At 36.2% G+C, this 19,044-nt stretch overlaps 1 protein-coding gene across 4 annotated transcripts in view; it reads right to left on the bottom strand.

Annotated features, from left to right (window-relative positions):
• The window catches only part of FNDC3A (fibronectin type III domain containing 3A), a 226,171-nt gene that overhangs the window by 94,871 nt on the left and 112,256 nt on the right, over positions 1-19,044 (bottom strand). For 3 of the 4 annotated variants that reach the window (XM_015121055.3, XM_028837170.2, XM_077974364.1), the window contains exon 4: positions 501-577. In XM_015121055.3, the coding sequence (XP_014976541.1) occupies positions 501-577 (77 nt within the window). Of the gene's footprint in view, positions 1-500; positions 578-5,043; positions 5,117-19,044 lie in introns of those variants that run through there. The other variant, XM_028837171.2, reaches the window with a different exon arrangement.

Raw genomic sequence — 19,044 nt, 5'->3', positions numbered from 1 at the left:
CTTTCCAGCCATTGTGCATAAAAGGTTACAGGTGTATGGAGATACTGATTCCCCTCATCCCTCAGGGTTGCAGAGCTAAACTCTTTTCTATTGAACACAACATGCCATACAATTATCATCAGTGTCTGAGATTCTTTGTATGAATAAAGTTGGAAGCATTGTCTTGGGATACATCTGAGCAAATGACTAAATTTTAAAATGTCAATGTAGGCACCTTTACAACCTAAAATATTATTTTTATTTAGTCATATATTTAGGGAGATAAAATTCTAGAATGAATTTTCTTTTGTGACTTAATACCCAAAGACAAAGCCAAATGATGAGTGCTGCCAATAAAAATTTTTCTTCCTTTCCAAACGTACTAAGATACTTGAAATAGATTTATGATAGATACACAACACTTGGTGAGCCTCAGTAATTAAATGGTATTTTTTCATCAAAATCAAAGAGAATAATCACTATTATATAAACATGAAAAGAAAAATAGCATAAAAACATACCTGTGGGGCATATCCAGGAGGCACATAGATAGGAGGCACAGAACCATTTGGAGACATCATTGGAACCTGAGCAGGACCTGAATGGGTCACAGAAATGATGTATTAACCCATGATTGCTTATCGGGCTAAAGTTGAAAATAATTTGAATTACATTTTTCTAATACTTCATCTAAACACTCAAGCCAACAGTAACTACATTTTTATAAAATTTTATATACATTTTATAAAAAGAAATTCAGATGATTGACCTGTTATAAAAATCTATCTTGTAAAGTGCACAAATTACCTTTTACCTACATTTGTGTTTCTTAAAGTTGAAGGGGCAGGGGCAGGGGCAGGGGCAGGGGCAGGGGCCGGGGCGGGTGAGAGGGCTTTTTAAAATAGATTAACAGGCTCTCCTACAGATTCTTAGTCAATGGGGTCTTGAATCATTATATTCACTTTACAAATATCCCAGGTGACTCTTATAATAGTGTAAGTTTAGAAACACTGACCTAGAGAAAAATCAAACTAAACTCTGCATATAAAAATCAATGAAAAATACAAAAGGCAAAATTTTCAAAAATAACAGGGACAAAATAAAAAAGCAAGAGGAAGAATAGTTACAAATTTGGAACTTGCTTTGCTAGGGTTAAAATACTGTAATGCGTGACTCATGTCTATGGCAGCTTAAGAACAAAGAAAAATGCCACACGTGTATTTACCCAAAGGAAAAAAAAAATTTTTTTTGTTTCTTACACTAAAAAGTTCTAAAAAGGAAAATTCAGCTTCTCTCATTCTACACTTCCTTTCACTTTTACAGTGTTAGGTTTTCCAATTAACTTTTATAACTATTATCTCTATTTTACCTTCTCTTTTAACGTTTCTGGGAACAAAAGCAGCATTTGGAGAAGGTGTGTTTTGTTCTTTCTAGGAACTAAAATCTTAGTTGCTTTATGTAACTTTTAAAAAAGTCTCTTACCCCCCTTCAGTTCCTTTCTTCCTGTAACTCTACACTGCAGTGTCCCCTCATGCCCACCGGTTTTTAATAACCTGAAATGAAACCTTTTCAAAGAAATTACTTATTTCTAAGGAAATAAGAACAAAGGTCTGATGAAGAATGTAAAGCGAAAAAGATCTCTTTTATATGCAGAATTATAATCTACCATTATATAATGGCTCTCAGCTATAAAAGAAATGAAGGACGAAAAGCTTAATTGTAGGGCAGAAAACAAATAACTTTGTTAATATTATACATACTTCAGAAAACCAGAATAAAGGGCATGGAGGTCACAGCAAATCCGGATTACAGCCATTCTGCCCTTTCTAGGGAAGGCAAGGGGTGAGGACAGAACCACAGAGTGGTAGTAAAATTAGGGCTAGGGAGATGAGAGAGCTAGGGAAGAGAAAAGAGAATACAAAAGAAAGGGGGTATGAGGGAAAATACTAAAAAGGAGTAAGGAAAGTGGGGAAAGTGGAGAAAAAAGGGGGAAGCAAGGAGAGGAGAAAGGCAAGAGGGGAGAGAAGAAGGGGAGAGCGAGAGTTAAGAGAAGAAAACGGAGGGATAAGAAAGGGGACAAGAGGCAATTAAGGAGAGAGTGAAGAGAAGACAACAAGGGAGGGAGAGGAGAAAACAGAAGGGTAAGGGGGAGGAGGAACGATGTGGAGAAATGGGAGAAAGCGGGAGGGGAGAGAAAAGACAGAAGAGGTGGGGAGGAGAAGAGAAGTAGGGATAAGACTGAAGTGGTTGAAAGAAAGTAAGAAGTGTTTGTGTAGAACACTAAATTACACATATAATATCTGGCTGAAAAGAACTTTTCAACAAGATGGTCTTCCCATCCAAAACAAGCCCACCACCAAATACATGAAGTTGTCCAGAATATTATCTTAATTATATATAACTAATACTAACTATGTGCCAGGCCTTTTGCATATTTTTTTCTCCTCATAATCATTCTATCAGGCAAATATCATCATCATCCCCATTTTCTAGATGTGGACACTGAGGCACAGAGAGGTTAAGCTCCCCAAGTGGTAGAAGTGGGATTCAAAACCAGGTAGTTTCATTTCTAAGGACATATCCTTACCACATTTTTAGTAAACATTAAACTACTATGCAGTATTGGCAACTGATATAATTTGAGGCTTAAGAACTATGCTCTAAAGCCTCTAAGGAAAATTAAAGCCTTTGTTGTCTTTACATCCTTAAAAACATGAGAGAAAGAATAAAACTTTCTTAAGTTTAAGCAAACATTACCTATTAATTTACTGGATAAAACCTGTGAGCTGCTTTATACCTCTAGGCAGAAAAGCTTCATATAAAACTCACCTTTTAGTTCCTATATTTCTAGACTCAAGAGAAATGAGGACTGTCTTAAACTAACGCTGGTTTACTTCCATTAGCTAATTTAAATAAAATTACAATAAACTAACTTCCTGAATCCTTACAGGTGGCTTAGATATTATTTATAGTATGTGAAATTCAGCGAGAACTTGACAGAATTCACTGAAAATCATATTTGTAATCTTAATAAACACCATTAGCATTTGCACTTTTACTGTGGGTCCTTTTATATGCTGTCAAATTTAATCCTTAGAGCGAGTCATTAGAACAGGTGTTTTTGTTTTGCCATCAGAGTAATAAGTTATTGCTAATTACATTCAAAATAGTAAAATCACATAATTGCTTCAAGTTGCCCTCCTTTTACCAGAAACATGAATATATATGTAGTTACAATTCAAACCATTTTATACTTTGATAGCCGCTAAAATAGTTTATAATTTGGTAATACTAAATTCTACTTTGTTTTTTAATTACATCTAAGTGTGATGCTGAAAACAGAAATGTAACCTAAAATAAACCAGCAGTAAATATATTACTAGATGTAGCCCAGGAAAAAGACTGATTAACTTACTTCTTTACGAAGTAATCCTTTCACTCTAGCAAGTAATTTTTTTTTTATCCTGAGGCAGAAATGGTACATGGTTAGATTTTTTTTTTTTTTTAGATGGAGTTTCACTGTTGCCCGGCTGCAGTGCAGTGGCACTATCTCAGCTCAATGCAACCTCTTCCTCCTGGGTTCAAGTGATTCTTCTGCTTCAGCCTCCTGAGTAGCTGGGAGTACAGGTGTGGGCACCACCAAGCCCAGCTAATTTTTGTATTTTTAGTAGAGACGGGGTTTCCCCATGTAGGCCAGGCTGGTCCTGAACTCCTGGCCTGAGTGATCTGCCAGCCTCGGCCTCCCAAAATACTGGGATTACAGGCGTGAGCTACTGTGCCCAGCCAAAATTCCAAATATAAATGCGTCATTTAATAGGTTTTTTTAAATTATTATTTATTTGAGACGGAGTCTCACTCTGTTGCCCAGGCTGGATGCAGTGGCATGATCTCAGCTCGGCTAATTTTTGTATTTTTAGTAGAGACGGGAGTTCCTCATGTTGGCCAGGCTGGTCTTGAACTCCTGACCTCAAGTGATCCACCTGCCTCGGGCTCCCAAAGTGCTAGGATTACAGGTGTGAGCCACCATGCCCAGCCAGATTATTTTTTAAAAAGACAATTTAACGGTATCACATTTAATGCCTAAAATATTGTTGTGAAGTAACATTCAACACTGAATGCAAACCCCTATTGTATAAACATAATAAATACAAGTATCGATGTTTAGAACTGCAGCATTTACAGCATCTCATGTCTGTTGTTATTCCTGTGTCTATAGTAGCAAAACCTTAAAGCCTTGCATATTTAATGATGTAAATGATTAGCTCCTTAGTTCCAACAATACTTCTTAATTTAGAAAGTAATAGAAGATTAACTATAAACTGACTTAAATTTGTATGCAGTGAGGGAGATTTTGTCCCAAGGAAGAAACTCAGATCGTATTGTCAAATGTATACTTGGCACAAGAGTAGCAATACCTGAACAACTGTGTATACACCTAGCAGCTCCTTTATAATCTATGTGATTTGAGCATGATTTACCCCAATCATGGAGCTATTAAGCACACATTTCCTATTTCAAAAACCTGCAGAAGAGTCAACAATTCTAACCAATTGTCTTAAGAAATCTGTGAAGCTCCCCACCCCAGTTTCTTAAAAAGTGCCATCACTGACTTAAAGAAGATATTTCATCTAGTATAACTTAAATTCTTCCTTATTTTTCCTTTTTAATATTGATTCATATTTAAGAGTTTTTTAAAAAATAAAATTACAAATTTGTCCAGGAGTTTTAATTCTTAAAATGCAACGTGCTGCTGCTGTGCTACACATTCTCTATAAGCCAGCTTTCACAATGGCTTCCAAATAATCTGATGCCAATTTTCAGATTTCAGCTCTAGAAGAAAAACGTAGTAAAATAAAGATCCTAGAATGGAATACTCTGTGGAATATAAAATTACAAAATAACTCGACACAGTCTAACCTTTTTGTAATTACATGGCAATTTAAAATATTTTTATAGCGATTATATTTAGCATCTATTTTTAAAAACACACGGCATGACTTTAGATTAATACAATGCTTTCTGTCTTAAAATAAAAGCAGAATGTTCGAAAACAGCAAATCTTACCACTCATTTTGTTTTTACAGTAGCAGCAGAGAACAAGAAAATCCAACAAGGAAACAGCGTAGTACACGTTAACAGCTTTAATTGGAGAACGGTCTTTTTTTTTTTCTTTTGCAAGGCTGTAAGAGGAAAAGATCCTTTGACCGAGTCACATGATAGTCATCACGTGACCTGCAGTGACCCGGGAAAGGGGAAGGGGGAAAAAAAAGCAAACGTTCCCGCTTGCAGGAACGTTTCTGACACAGGAAAAAAAAATGATTAAATGATTTCTACTGCTGCTGCCCTGAATTTGAACATCTTTCAGATTTCCTTATGAACCAATTCAAAAGCTTATCAAAGTATACTTTTCAGAAATATATATTTGATGTAAATGATTCTCTTTGTGTTCACTTTACCTTCAATAACACTACAGGTGCTATCTTCTAATTTTTTACTCATGTAGCCTGCCGCTAATTTTCATTTATAAAATTTGAGATAATATTTATTAATTTAAAAGATTCAGTCTGAAATGTCGTTGTATAACATAATTCTCGATAATCCTTAAGGAATATCCACAATACACAAATAATTGTGTATAGAATATAGGTTTGGTAGACATGTGTCTCAAAGGTGAGATTTATGTTTCAGGCTGTTATTTGCCTCTTAAGAGAATAAAGACTACCACTTTCATTGTTTTTTTTTGTTTTTTTTTTTTTAATTTAAGATTTAAATTAAAGTGCAGGTGCTCAGTAGATGGCATTCTTACTCATATCCACGAATCTGAAAAGACAGCCTCAGGTGCAGGTTCAGAGTTCTCTATCCAAGAACAAGTAGAGACCAGAAAGGAGATCAAAGATGTCCAGTTACAACAGGAAAGAAGAATAAGAACTTTTGGAGATCTTTCATTACTTTATGGTGCTATGTAACTTCAGAGGAAATTTATTAACAGCTAACACAAATATACAGGTAATGATAATGACAGTGGTTTGTAACAAGTTGTACAGTGGAAAGAAAGTGAATTTTGGTATTAAAAGATATACTTTAATAACAACTTCAGTATTTATTAGCAAGGCAATTTACTGCTCTTCTCTGAGGTCTTAGCTTATTTCAGTGACAAGGTTAATCAACATCATAGCATTGTTGTGAGAATGAAATTAAATAAAGCACCAAGTATATTGGTTGATGATACTCAGTAAATAAGAGTTATAGTATGTAAAAGTATAATCACCATGTTTTCAAAAATAACCATATAGTGCAGAGTATATACTAGGCATCATTTTGAGTGTTTTACTTGTGTTAACTCACTTAATCTTAACAAGTTAAGTGAGTATCATTTCCAGGTAAGAAAACTGAAGCAGAGTAACTTGCCAAGGGCACAAAGCGAGGAAAAGGCAGGATTATCTAATAATAAGGCTATACTTTTCTTTTTTTTTTTTTTTTTGAGACGGAGTCTCGCTCTGTCGCCCAGGCTGGAGTGCAGTGGCCGGATCTCAGCTCACTGCAAGCTCCGCCTCCCGGGTTCACGCCATTCTCCTGCCTCAGCCTCCCGAGTAGCTGGGACTACAGGCGCCCGCCACCTCGCCCGGCTAGTTTTTTGTATTTTTTAGTAGAGACGGAGTTTCACCGGGTTAGCCAGGATGGTCTCGATCTCCTGACCTCATGATCCGCCCGTCTCGGCCTCCCAAAGTGCTGGGATTACAGGCTTGAGCCACCGCGCCCGGCCAAGGCTATACTTTTCAAAAACTGTAAATTACGTTCAGAGGCCCCATCTCACACAAAGGTGGAAAATAATTGGCAAAGGATACCCTAGAGAAATAGATCCCAGTAAATACATGTAAGACACCCCAGAGGAGATAAGACAGTAAGGGTCTATTCTTACAAGTGGGGAAGGGTAATCGTTAACCTCAAAATTCCTATGAAAAGGCAGGGTTGCCCTGAAAAACGAGACCAAAGGGCAAGGAGTCTCCTGGTATCAACAGAAGGTACTCACAAACGTTAGACCCAGCCCCTCTGTAAATCCGACCATGTCTCTGATCTTCAGCCCCTAAACAAAAAGCAAGCCTCTGCAGACCACCTTCTTATTTTTGCTCACATTTTCACACAGCTGTATTTCCATTTCTTGACTGATTATTTAACTTATCATCTCCTTTCAATCGTTTCCATTATGCTCACTAGAAAGTTTTTTTTTTTCCATTATAAATAAATTCCCTTATATCCTCAATCTTTTTACGGAACACTTGTTCCTGTGTTGCCTTGAAATGAAGCCTGGATGTCCTGGAACACTTTCCCCAGCATGCCCCAGGAGCAGAGACTTCCTATCCTCTCCTGAAGCAGTGCTGGTAGTCTGCAGATACTCCAAGGCTACTTTCCTTCACCACTGTTGTTCCTGTTTCATGCTAAAGTTCCTTCTTCCTTGAGATCACAGCATATGTACATACAATCCTCTACCCCTTCTCAATGCTTTAAGGCTGAGTCCTCATTTATTGACAACTTTGGTGCTGTGTTCAATTTTGTTCTCCATCCCAACTCTTGTCCATTAGCATGACTTTAATGTCCAAAATCTAGGCTTAAAGTTCCTTGAACTCGTGTCTTTCATTGTATTTTTAGTAACCCATGTTCAAAGATACAACCTGGAACTTATTTCTTAGAACTCGATTATCTCATCTTTGAAATCTCAAACTTTCATGTGGCCATGATATCTTTCTTTCATCTCTCGAGTTCTCTTTCTTCTACATTTGTTCTTCATAATGATCTCCCTTTTCTCCTGATCCAACACTGCTTTCATAGGCTGATTTCCTTTCCCATCCATGTCTTCCTTTGACTTCCCTATCTCCTGAAAATCTCAAGTTCAATCAGTCTTCTCTTATACCTGAGTTGTAGAAATCAAGCGGTACTCAACTGGCATGTTTATAAAATTTAGTATCTTCAATCTTAACTCAGCTGTCAGCACTGCTCAGGAATCCTTTCATGAACCTTTCCCTGGTCAATCACTTATCCTGTTTTCTAGGGTGATTATCAGAGATTCTCATTACGCTTTAAGAGCCCTCCCCAACCTGACTTCAACCATATCTTGAAATTGAACTCTTCAAGTTATTTGACATGAAACTGAACTCCTGATGTTATGAAACTGAACTCAATGTTACATACAAACTTTTCTCATTCCTTTCCTCTATTTGCAGAAGCAGCATTGTTCCTTCACTAAATCCAAGGTATCTTTCCTCTTTTACTCTTGATCTGATCCTCCACTTGGACTTGGCTTCACTGGTCATTTCTGTCCTGTCAGGTATTTTTGCCTTTACCTTTGTTCAGTCTCTGAACCACTGCATCTGTGCCCAGAAACATGGTAAACTTTCACACATAAACCACGCATACCATCCATCTCTGACTGACACATTTTTTCTGCCCCGTCATACCATCCAGCGACCACTCTTTTCTCAGCCAAACTTCTCAAAAGTAACAGTAGCTCCATTTTCTAACATAACTCTATATAACTCTATTTAACTCGATTTTCTAACATAACTCTATATAACATTAACTGTATAACATGACTCTATTTTCTGACCTTACATTCACTTTCACATTTTAAATAAAATTTTGATTATGCAATATTTGATACACACAAAAGAAAATAGTGTAACTCATTAAAGTGACTATTTCAAATCCACCATGCAAGCCAAGAAACAGATCACACCAATACTGTTGCACCCAAGTGCTCCTTCACCATCTAATCCATCACTTTGTGCCACTCATGTCTCCATTATTCTGAATTTTGAGTTTATTCTTACCTTTCTTTTAAAAATAATTTCCTACAAAAAAAATCACATATATCCCTAAACAATACTGATTTGCTTGCTTGAGTTTTATAAAAATTTTACAGTGTATAGTTTCCAGTAACTTGCCTTGTGCAATATTATGATTTCTAGGACTCATCTATGTAGTTTCATATAGCTGTAGTTTCCTCATTTTCATTTATGTTTTTGTGTAAATAACTATAATTTGTTTATTCTGTCATTAGCTTTTGGGCTCTTTTCCATTTCTTTTTTTTTTTTTTTGCTTTCATTCACTTAACAACAAACACATATAGATTATCTACAATGTGTCAGATACTGTTCTGGGCACTAGAGGAAGAAAATAATAACATGGTAAATAACTAAATCATATTCAAGTAAATCACAAAGTATATTTCCAAGTGATAAATGCTATAAAATAAAAAAGAGAGGCTGGGTGTGCTGCTTCGTGCCTGTAATGCTGGCACTTTGGGAGGCTGAGGTGGATCACTTGAGCCCAGGAGTTCAAGACTAGACTTGGCAACATAGCGAGACCCTGTCTCCACAAAAAATCTCAAAAACTGAGTTGGGTGTGGTGGCGCATGCCTGTGGTCCCAGTTATTCAGGAGGCTCAGGCAAGATTCCTGCCTGAGCCTAGGAAGCTGAGATAACAGCGAGCTGTGATCCTGCCACTGCACTCCAGCCTGGACAACAGAGTGAGACCCCATCTCAAAAGAAACAAATTGAAAACAGAGTAGGGTAAAAAGGATTTTAAGTACTAAGACAGGCTGATGGTGAGGGGGGAGATAATACAGAGATCAATGAGAAGGTCACATTTGAACCAAGACTTGAAAGAAGTGTGGGAGTGAGCCATGTGGATATCTGAGGGAAGAACATTCTACACAGAGGGAGTAAAGGCCCTAAGGGGGAACATGACTGGCATGTTTAAGACTTAACAAGGACACCACTGTAACCAGAGCATCATGAGTGAAGAGGGAGAAAAGGAGTGAGGTTAGAGTGATTAAGAGGGAAATGAGTTACACTCTTGTTAGGCCTCATAGGTCACTGTATGCTTTTACTTTGAGTAAATTAAGAGCCATTGCTGAATTTTAAAACATGATCTAAATTATATTAAAAAAAATTCAAATGACTTATACACATTGCGGGTAAGAATATGCTACAACCATTTTGCAAAACTGGCAATATCTGCTAAAGTTGAACATATGCATACTCTATGATCTAGTAATTCTACTTTTAAGTATATGGGCAGTGGAAATGCTTACATATGACACCAACCAAACGATGTAATTTAGAACATTCATAGCAGTACTAATTTTAATAGCACAAAAGTGGATGAAGCATATTTGGGGCTGATTAGGTGTTCAGATTTGGACATGTTACATTAGAAACGTCTATTATCATCCAAATGCAGATTTCAACTAGCAGGCAGTTCATTTTACTATTCTGGAGTTCAAGGAAATACCTACCTAGTCTAGAGATACAAATTCCAGAGTCTTTGGTAGATAGGCTTTAAATCAATGAGACTGGATGACATCAACAAAGGAATTAAAGTAGATAGAGAAGACAATCTAATGCTTTAGATAGGAGCATGAACACTGCTGCTATCTATATGTCTCTCAGCCCACATGTGCAAATGTTTCTTTAAGGTATGTACCTAAGAGAGGAAATGCTGTGTCTTAGGGTTTTGTGAATGTTAATTTTTATAGGATAGTGCCACATACTTTTCCCGAGTATATTAATTTTTATTCCTACCAGCCAGGCATGTGTAAGAGGTTCTACTGAACCTCTCCATTACCTGGTATTTAGATTTTTAAATTTTTGCTCTCACTTTGATCTTATTTTGTATTACCCAGTTCATGTTTTCCACCTATTCTTCTACTGGGTAGGCCTTTTTTTTTTTTTTGAGACGGAGTCTCACTCTGTCGCCCAGGCTGGACTGGGTAGTCTTTTTTAAAACATAGATTGGAAGAGTTTTTGTGTATTCAGAATACTAATTCTCTATGGTTACACTGGTTGCAAATATCTTCTTCCTAGTTTATGACTTATTTTTCATATATTTTATGATGTACCGAAGTTCTTAATTGTAATTGAGTCAAATTTACTAATCATTTGATAGTCAGCATTTTGTGTGTTTGTATCCTAAAAAAACTTTCTCTACTCTGTAGTCATGAAGATACTCTCTCTTTATTATTATTTTTAAGTTTATCCTTTCACATAAGTCTTTAAGTCTTCAAGCATTAATTTTGGGGTGAGGTATGAGGAAAGGATCTGATTCCATTTTAATCCAAATGGATAACCAACTGTCCAGCATTGTTTCTTGCTCCCTATTCCCTAGGACACGTCTCTTACTTTCTGTGGGCATGACAACGCAATTAAGATTATCTTATAGAAGATCGTTTTTTAATAAGAGGATGGTACCCAGAGCAGAGCATCCATTCTACCAAATGACTTGAAATGGAAGTCTCCAAAATCACATTTTTTTTTCTTTTGAGACGGAGTCTCGCTCTGTCGCCTGGGCTGGAGTGCAGTGGTGCGATCTCGGCTCACTGCAAGCTCTGCCTCCTGGTTCATGCCATTCTCCTTCCTCAGCCTCCCGAGTAGCTGGGACTACAGGTGCCCACCACCATGCCTGGCTAATTTTTTGTATTTTTAGTGGAGATGGGGTTTCACCATGTTAGCCATGATGGTCTGGATCTCCTGACCTCGTGATCCGCCCGCCTCAGCCTCCCAAAGTACTGGGATTACAGGCATGAGCCACGGTGCCTGGCCCCAAAAATCACATTTCAACTCACCATAATCAGGCTTTTATCCAGCCCACTCTACTGAGACTGCACTGGCAAAAGTCACTGAGATCAAACTCTTACTTACCAAATCCAATTAATCTTGCTGACAACTCTCTTAAATATTCTCCCTTAACATACGAAATACTAGTTTCTCCTAGTTTCCTTTCTACCTCCTGATCATACTTTTTCAATTTCTTTAATGGCTTCTTGTCTTCTGCTCTTCCTTAAGTGTTTGTTTTCCTGGGAGTTTTGCTCTTGGTCCACTTCTCTTAATCTACATGATCTCTCAAGATGATCTTATTTACTACTCTCATGAAAAATTATCATTCTGTATCTCATCCAGACTTTTTTCTGGAGCTCTATATCTATAATACTTAATTTACATAAAACTCAAAACCAGTTATTTTTTCCATCAATAGTCACTCCGCCTCTGTGTTACCCATGATAAGTTAATCTCAAGACAGAAATGTGAGAATAATCCTAGACTCTATTTTCCCCCTCATCTCAACTTCCACGTCATCTATTTGGGAGTTCTGACAGTTTTATCTCCTAAATATCTCTCAAATCCATGTTCTCTTCTACTCCATTGCTATTGCCTTAGCAGCACTAGGCTCCTTCTAGAACTATTCCAGTATTCTCCTAATGGGTCTCCTTGCCCCCAGTCCCTAGCAATCGATACATCTCTCACACTAATGCTAAACTGATCTAAAAAAAAAAAACAAATTTCATTGTATCCTCCTCTGCTTATAACCCAGAGACAATTCTTTATTGTGATGAGATGAAGTCCAAATTCTTTACTGTAGCCTACTATGCTTCCACATGAACTGGGTGAGGCCACTCAAGCTGGTAAAATACTAGTCTATCCTTGTCAATACTATGTGAACCACATTTGTTTCCACTGGGATCAAAATGTCTTCAAGTGGAATTTTGTTATTATTTTGCTATTTTATCATTCATTTTATTATAATTTGTTATAGCCTAAACATAAGGCAGCATAAGGTACTGATGAAGAACATGGACTCTGAGCTAGCCCGTCTAATTCTAATGACAGCTTATAGCTGTGAGACCTTGCAAGTTACTTAACCTCTTTGTATCTTAGTTTTCTCACATGTAAATTGGAAATAATTATTCTATTTCATAGAGATACTATGCAGATTAAGTGAGTTCATATTTGTACAGCACTTAGAACAGTGTTTGGTTCACAGTAAGTGCTTAAGCAATGTCACCTAAGCACAGTGCTAGTGCTTATATTGACAAGCCTACCTGAAAATCAATAGTTCAGGAATGGCAGTTAATATGTTAAAATGTTATGAAGAAATCCAAACACTTGCTATGACATGCCATGCTATTAAGATAGCTCTCTGCAAAATATTTGAGATATTACAAAAATAAGCAGGTACATTTTTAAGTTTGCTAAAATTGTCATATAATTAAACAAGAATGGGAAAATGAAAAATATGCTGGTCACTGCATAATGCATTCCTATAAACTGTAATCTTCTCAATGCATCCTCTGTGTTTATTCCTATAGAACAACTGTTTGATGCATATACTCAAATTAACAAGGTCTTTAGGAAACAAAAAATACATGCATCCTGTATTTTCCTCACTATAACCAAAAGGTCCTTGAATATAGTGACCACGTCACTAACACTGAGGATGAGAACTCTGTGGCAAATGGGAGAATAGTAAGGGTATGAAGTTAAGTCTTGTTAAGTTTTCTTAGAAGGGTACTCAAGGTAGGAGTCAACATCACCTAAAGCACACAAAAAGCACTGACATTTGGATGGAAAACCCAACATGATTATGCCCTAAATATCTGCTAGTTACATATAACAAAGCAAAATGTACCCATATTTATCTCACTGAAACTACTGTAAAGAAAGATCCTAAACTGTTTCCAGTAAGTAAGGGATATTATATGGAAAACAATCAGTGAATTAGTAGCTAAACCCATTCCAAAAGACAATTTAAGGTGATTTAAGACATATGTAGCACCCAAACCAAACCAAAACCCAAGCCATGACAAATTGAAGAAAAGGGGAAATTAATATAGAAAAAACAATAAGAAAAAAGAGTAAGCTTAAAAAAATCAAGAAAACAAAGCTAGGCTTGCTTCATGCCTGTAATCCCAGCATTTGGGGAGGCTGAGGTGGGAGGAATGCTTGAGCCCAAGAGTTAGAGACTAGCCTGGGCAAAACAGTGAGACCCTGTCTCTAAATAAATAAATAAATAAAAATTTAAAAAGGAGGGAGGCTAGTCTTGTGCTCTTACTAGAGGATGAGCAATAAAAGCTCTCTGCTCTGTGTAATCTGAAATATGATTAAAATCAGACACCAAGACCACGCTGTCAAGTTGGTTTAGTTAGTTCTTCCCTTCTGCAGTTTAAGTATGGCCCACACTGCCATACAACATGATTCCAATGATTTGGCTTAAAAAAAAAAAAAAAAAACTAAAGCAGGTATAGTCCAAGATGACTTCTACCATATATAAAATTCAGTAAAGCATCCATAAATGTCTAACTTTTAGCAACATGTCCTCCAAAATAGTTGCAAAATGAACAGCTACAACAGATGAATCAGTTTATTTGCAGAAAGAGATTGTTAGTTATGAGGCAAATTAAAAGTAAGAACAGTTGATTTTGATTTTTTTTTTTTTCCTGGCAAACCAGATCAGCTGTTTATTAAGGCTTCTGTTAGATTATCATAATCAGGGTCATGTGCATGTCCAAAAATTTAAAAGGCAGACTCATTCAGCTAAACAAAGAGTGGTTTCAGGTCACTAAGATATAAAAGGATGGGATGTGAGGTGCACACTTCTACTCTTCTATTTTTATCTGATACTTCAAAAGACTGACTCTGACCCTGACTCTGATTCTTGTGGCAGTATTAAGGTGCAGGTTCTGAATAAGCATCTAAATAATATGTGTTAAACTCATGCACCTTAGAGCTTAATTGACACATGTCCACAGAGTCAAGGAACCAAGGAAAGATCAATGAAATCTGCAACCAGGTGCTCCATGGGAGGGAGTCTATTGCTGGGGAGTGACTGACAATGAAATATGCCAATAGTCTGAGGGGAGATAAGGGAAGTGAAGAATTAGAAACTATAATTTTGTCCTTGGGCACAAATCAAACCTTGTTTCTTCTCCTTTTAACTCTCTCTGATTTGCTCACCCAGGTTTTACCTCTTTTCCCGTTCAGAGGCCTTAGTCAACCTGCATATCTCACCAGATAGTAGCCAATTTCTTTCTTCATAATTTTTCCCTTTACTTATACTAAGATGTCAATTCAACAAAACTTTTACTTTACATTATACATGCTAATAGGAAAGCAATGTGAGGATCAGTCTAAGGCCAAATATGTTTTGGATTGATTTGAGGGGTGAGGGTGCCTGGATAAGGTTAGGAGGCTAGATATTAACCAGAAAATGGTCAATACAGAAGTTATCTGTGTTCTAAGTTAGTATTTCCCAAACATTTGGATTTATGTGCCAGCAAAATTTCAAAACAAATTCTGGGGACTCATTAACCAGCTTTTCATTAGGCCAAGTAAAGACATTAAAAGTTAAGAAGAAATTAAGAACAGACGGAAGGAAGTCTATCCTATATTGTCACATCAATTCATAAAGAGAGGATACCGTAACTTCAAACATTATAAAAGATTTAACTTCAGAATTTTTAAAAAGTCTTAAGTGAATAAATTTAACTTAATGAAAAACCACTACATTTATTATTCCCATTTCCTAGACTGATGAAATTTCCCTACATTTATGGATGAGGGTTTGGGAATAACTCTTAGTAGTAATAGGGACAGGGATTTATCTTTCAGGCTGGCTGAGCTCTGGTGACGGGAAGAAGGAAGAAACAGAGCAGAGGTAGGATAATTATATTATCATCACCCAATCAGGAACACTTCTGAAGTGAAAAAGGGGGCTAAAAATCATTAAAAATACTAATTTGGTATGTTTCTTTATTGACTGATATATTTTAATTACATTGAAGGAGATAAAGTTCTAACAAAATCTATCGAAAAATAAAATGCTTTACTAAAAAACACATAGGCAAGTACATTAAAGAGCATTTAAAGGTATTCTTCATATTGAGTATCTGAATATTGAGGTAATATAAACAGAACAAATATTCTTAGTACGTATGTATTTTAATTTCTTAGCTATACCTGTCTTTAATTCCTTATCACTGGTATTTAATTGAAAAATTTCTTTCAAATAGACATCTTAATTTTTTTAAATAAAATTGCTTACAATGTTGTATTTTATGGTTTATAAACTTAAAGCTGCTGATACCTTCAACTGACTCTTTTTTGTAATATTTTAAGACTATAATATTTATATTAAGAAAAACTGTTTCTAAGGTGCTATCTGGTAAGCTGGGAGCATATCTGCTAAGTGGAGGATATTCTCAGTTCTATTTTTTGTTTCTTATTGAGATGTGTAAATACTTCAAATATTTTTACAATATTAAGTACTATAAAAACTTTAAGTACTTTTACAAATCTCACTGAATTGTCTTTATTTTTCTTTTGCATGTTTCACCAAATTTAGACCTTGTTTTTGAGTTCATTATTGCTGAAAGGGTTTACTGCAAAATAAAAAAAAGTACTGCCAAATAACAGTTACAGATTTGTACAATACAAAAAGTGATAAAATCATTCAAACTATTTTTTATATATTCAGTGGCAGAAATATTTAATTTCCTCATATTTATTTATTTAACCTATATGCTTCCCACTGGTCCTTCTAGTAGGTGCCTTGGTGACACCAAGTGGCCAGCAAAGACAGCAGCATCAAATATTTCTGCCACTACCACCAGGAAACTGAAAGGAGTTAGTCCCTGGTCCTTTAAATCTAAGCACACTTCAATTGACTGTTAATTAAGACTTGCTCTGGCAAGGGTCAGGAAGACAGAATGATTTATTTTGGTTGTCTAAGATTTAACCACAAGTTGAAGTGAAAAAGAGATGGATGAGCTACTTACTAGAGATCAAGGCGGAAGATGGAAATTCAAAATGGTTGTCAACCAAATCTATCACAACTTATTTTAATGAACTACTAATAATATTGTTTTAAAATGATAAATCCAAGACAAATGTTAAACCAGTTAGGTATCAAGATGAGGCAAAAACCAGAACTGTCTTAGACAAATTGGGATATAAGGTCCCCCTACTAATAAGGAATACCTATTTATTAAGGCTATGAAACACCTGGCAACATTTATTCATATAAGGCAGGCAATTAGTGTAGGCCTTGATCTAGGAACTCACCAAGTTGGTGAGTCAGAACTTGGGAACAGAATAAGGAAGTTACAGAAGAAACAGAAAAGATCAAGGTCATTATTCATGCTTAGATGTTTAGAGACCTTTCTTTTCCTTGGAAATTTATTATTCTTTTTAAAGTTTGGATAAAGCAGAATGCTTAAATTAGGGGCCTAAGTATGATTCAGAATTGTGGATAATTTCATTTATCTGTGTACAAGTAACTGAAAATTTCTATGATTAGATTTGCAGCACAATTAGATGTATCAGTGACAAACACTAAGTAGAGTACATTTGAAGAACGACTCATGGTTAGAATCTACCTTTAGCAGTAAATTGAACTGCATATAAATAGAAAACTTGAAGGAGACATGTTTACCAAGCACCTGTTTCTAAACAAGAAATTATTTTTAGTGCACTTGTTTAGAAAGCTGCAGAGGCTGTGATATTAATGTGCACGAATGCAGCAGGTTGTGAACATTACTATTTTTAGTATCAGCCTAATATGAACAATGATGAATCATTCTTTTGTTATTTTAGTAGGAAAGAGTACTTAGGATTTACTGCAGCACATTAGGTTAACTATGTCTCAATAACTGAACACCCACACTTTGACATCACATAGGCAGTGATACGGATCAGTGACGCAAATCCTGTCAGGATCAAACATTAAGGCCACAGATTGAAAAACACTGCTCAAGTGACAAAGCAGGCTAGTCATCTATCATGCAGACTGCATTAAATCAGTACTGCTAATGTCATCACAGGTTGCGCTAGGTTCTCTTTTTACATAATAGCTAAACTTTTTAATTTTAATTACAGATTGCCCATACAACAGTATCTATATTTTAGTTTCCTCACAGCTTCTGTGCTTTAAGGTCTGGACCCTTAGAAACATGTCTTAAGGTTCTACTAGCCATATGAATTATCTGTAAAAAGGTCTCTGTATCTAGGCTTTTTAAAATATCATCTGCAGATATGTTGCCATTTATTAAGTATTTTATATAATATGCTGTGCTTGACAAAATACCATTTTGATTCAGATTTGGAGCACTACACTATGGCCTTACAATTCACTGCAATTTCAGGGTCTTCTTCCCACTAGTCACTTTTTCTTTGGGCCTATAATTTTAAAGCTTTATTAGTCTTTTTGGGCATCAAAATATCAATTTTTTAACGGTTACAGCTGGATAGCTTATGAGTAATCATACGTGTAAGGTTTCAAAATATATTATCCCTGAATTAAACATATCCACACCTAACTGGAAATCTTTTCTTCTATAAAAGGAAGAGAACTTACCCCTGGAGGCTTGACACAGAATGTTCACATCCTGCTGTAGGTTCTTCCAAAAAGAAACTAGGCCTGTACACTTAAAGCATTACCCTTCCTATTAGTTTACATGGTAAGACTGGCACTTCCCAGGGGAACTGGAAAACCAAATGGAGATCAAAGCTGGAGGCACATCTAATAACCTTTCATTCTGTCATCATTACTCTGATACAGACTAACATGAAAACATGCCAAGGGCCTTTTCCCATACCCTCAGGCTTTTGCTTTGGTGGCGTTTCCTCAAGCAGTGTTGCTTCTTAAGAAAAACTGTTTTAAAAAAAATGTAAAAAAGCAAGGGCTTTCTCTCATTCTAAGTTGTTGTTGTTGTTGTTTTAACTGCTAATCATTTAAAAGAAATATTTGGAAAATAACACTGCTGAGACAGTTGTTCTCATAGTTCTTTTTGACTGTGAAATTTGTAAATCATCCTAGTTTCTTCTTACCCTCCACACTGAGACTCCCTCATTCTTATTACTACAGTTTTGATTATCCCCTGCTTAAAATCCTTCAATGGTTCCGTTTCTTTCAGAATAAAATGTGAAATCTCTAGCATGGCATATAATGGTATTTGCAAAGTAGCATATATTTTTAGTCTCATTTTCAGACACTCTCCCATGCAGTCTCTTCTCCAAGCCACCTCTCTAATCACAGATTTTCCGTTTCCTCTAATCTCTGTGTGCTTGGGCTTTGCAAATGCCGTTCCTTCTGTCTTGAAGATATTTTTCTATTTTTTTTTTTTTCCTTCTGGCTAACTTTTACTTCTTCAAGCATCATCTTTTCCTAAGCACTCAATGACTTCCCTATGCTTGCTCAGGTATTCCTACCCTGGCCTCCCACGTAAATTCCATCATA

This window comes from Macaca mulatta, chromosome 17 (genome assembly GCF_049350105.2).
Source record: "Macaca mulatta isolate MMU2019108-1 chromosome 17, T2T-MMU8v2.0, whole genome shotgun sequence".
NCBI classification, from domain to species: Eukaryota; Metazoa; Chordata; class Mammalia; order Primates; family Cercopithecidae; genus Macaca; species Macaca mulatta.
Note: the sequence above shows the minus strand (reverse complement) of the source record. Positions and strands in the feature narration are given on the sequence as shown.